This window comes from Cebus imitator, unplaced genomic scaffold (assembly GCF_001604975.1).
Source record: "Cebus imitator isolate Cc_AM_T3 unplaced genomic scaffold, Cebus_imitator-1.0 Scaffold602, whole genome shotgun sequence".
Classification (NCBI taxonomy): Eukaryota; Metazoa; Chordata; class Mammalia; order Primates; family Cebidae; genus Cebus; species Cebus imitator.
The window spans coordinates 347117-348926 of record NW_016107917.1 but is presented as its reverse complement, the minus strand read 5'-3'; the positions used below and the strand labels follow the sequence as shown (position 1 = coordinate 348926).

Sequence of the window (1810 nt, the reverse complement as noted above, 5' to 3'; positions counted from 1 at the left end):
GCCTCGGCCTCCCAAAGTGCTGGGATTACAGGTGTGAACCACGGCACCCGACCTTTTTTCTTTTTTTTTGAGACACAGTTTTATTCTGTTGCCCAGGTTGGAGAGTGCAGTGGTGCAGTCTTACCTCACTGCAGCCTCCGCCTCCCGGTTCAAGTGATTCTCGTGCCTCATCCTCCCAAGTAGCTGAGATTACAGGCACACACCGCCACTCCTGGCTAATTTTTTTTTTTTCATACCCTCAGGCTTGAGCACAATGGTGCTATCTCTGCTCATTGCAACCTCCGTCTCCTGGGTTCAAGCGATTCCCCAGCCTTAGCCTCTGAGTAGTTGGGATTATAGGCGCCCACCACCATGTCCAGCTAATTTTTTTATTTTTAGTAGAGATGGGGTTTTACCATGTTGGCCGGGCTGGTCTCAAGCTGCTGACCTCAGGTGATCTGCCCATCTTGGCCTCCCAGAGTGCTGGGATTACAGGCGTGAGCCACTATGCCTGGCCAATTTTTGTATTTTTGCTAGAGACGGGGTTTCGTCATGTTTGCTAGGCTGGTCTCAAAACTCCTGACCTCAGGTGATATGCACGCCTCAGCCTTCCCAAAGTGCTGGTGTGAGCCACCATCCCCAGCCATCCTATCTTGTATGAAATATATATTTTTTAATTAATTTATTTATCTGAGATGGAGTTTCACTCTTGTTGCCCAGGCTGGAGTGCAGTGGCACGATCTCGGCTCACTGGGTTCAAGTGATTGTCCTGCTTCAGCCTTCTGAGTAGCTGGGATTATAGATGCCTGCCACGATGCCCAGCTAATTTTTTTGTATTTTTAGGAGAGATGGGGTTTTACCATGTTGGCCAGGCTGGTCTTGAACTCCTGACCTCAGGTGATCTACCTGCCTCTGCCTCTCAAAGTGCTGGGATTACAGATGTGAGCCACCATGCCTGACCTTGTGTGAGATATTATATATACTGTTAAAGCAATTGACTTGCACCTTGACATCATCTCTGTCTGAAAGTTAAAGCTGCATATTTTGTGTGTGTGTGTGTGTGTGTGTGTAAACTATTTTGAGGCAGGGTCTTGCTCTGTCACACGATTACTGCTCATCAAAGCCTTGACCTCCTGTGCTCAAGCTGTCCTCTCACCTCAGCCTCCTGAGTAGCTGGTACTATAGGCGTGTGCCACCACACCTGGCTAATTTTTGTATTTTTTGTAGAGGTGGGGTTTCTCCATGTTGTCTAGGCTGGTCTTGAGCTTCTGGGCTCAAGCGATCTGGCCATCTTGGCCTCCCAAAGTGCTGGGATTACACGTGTGAGCGACCATGCCTGGCCCTCACCTTGCTTTTTTCACTGTGAATTCTTAAGGGATATGTATAGTGCTTCATGTGGTACTTTAAGTTCTTGAGTGGCAAAGAAGCTTAAGGCAGTTATATAATGTTTTGGATATGGGGAGATCACGTTCTTGCGTTTTTTTAGATTATGATGAAGATGACTATGATGCTGATTGTGAAGACATTGATTGCAAGTTGATGCCTCCTCCACCTCCACCCCTGGGACCAATGAAGAAGGATAAAGACCAGGATGCTATTACCGGTGGTAAGTAGAAGTAGAAATTGTCTACTTTTGTCTTAGGAGCAAGTTGCCATTCATAAGTCCAGGCTTGTGGCAAACACATAAGGGACAAATTTATACGAAAGGACAAAACTTCTAGAAATAATTCATACAATTTCAAATTTTAGTATAAATTGGAAGTTTACTTTTAAAACACTTGGCAACAGTATTTTCACATAGGCTCAAGAAGTAGTAGTTTAGTCAGTGCTT

At 45.7% G+C, this 1810-nt stretch overlaps 1 protein-coding gene across 12 annotated transcripts in view; it reads left to right on the top strand.

Moving 5' to 3' along the window:
• The window catches only part of TAF1 (TATA-box binding protein associated factor 1), a 100938-nt gene that overhangs the window by 8266 nt on the left and 90862 nt on the right, over positions 1-1810 (top strand). For all 12 annotated transcript variants that reach the window (XM_017516745.2, XM_017516739.2, XM_017516736.2 and 9 more), the window contains exon 4: positions 1466-1585. In XM_017516745.2, coding sequence (XP_017372234.1) covers positions 1466-1585 — 120 coding nt within the window. The remainder of the gene's footprint in view (positions 1-1465; positions 1586-1810) is intronic.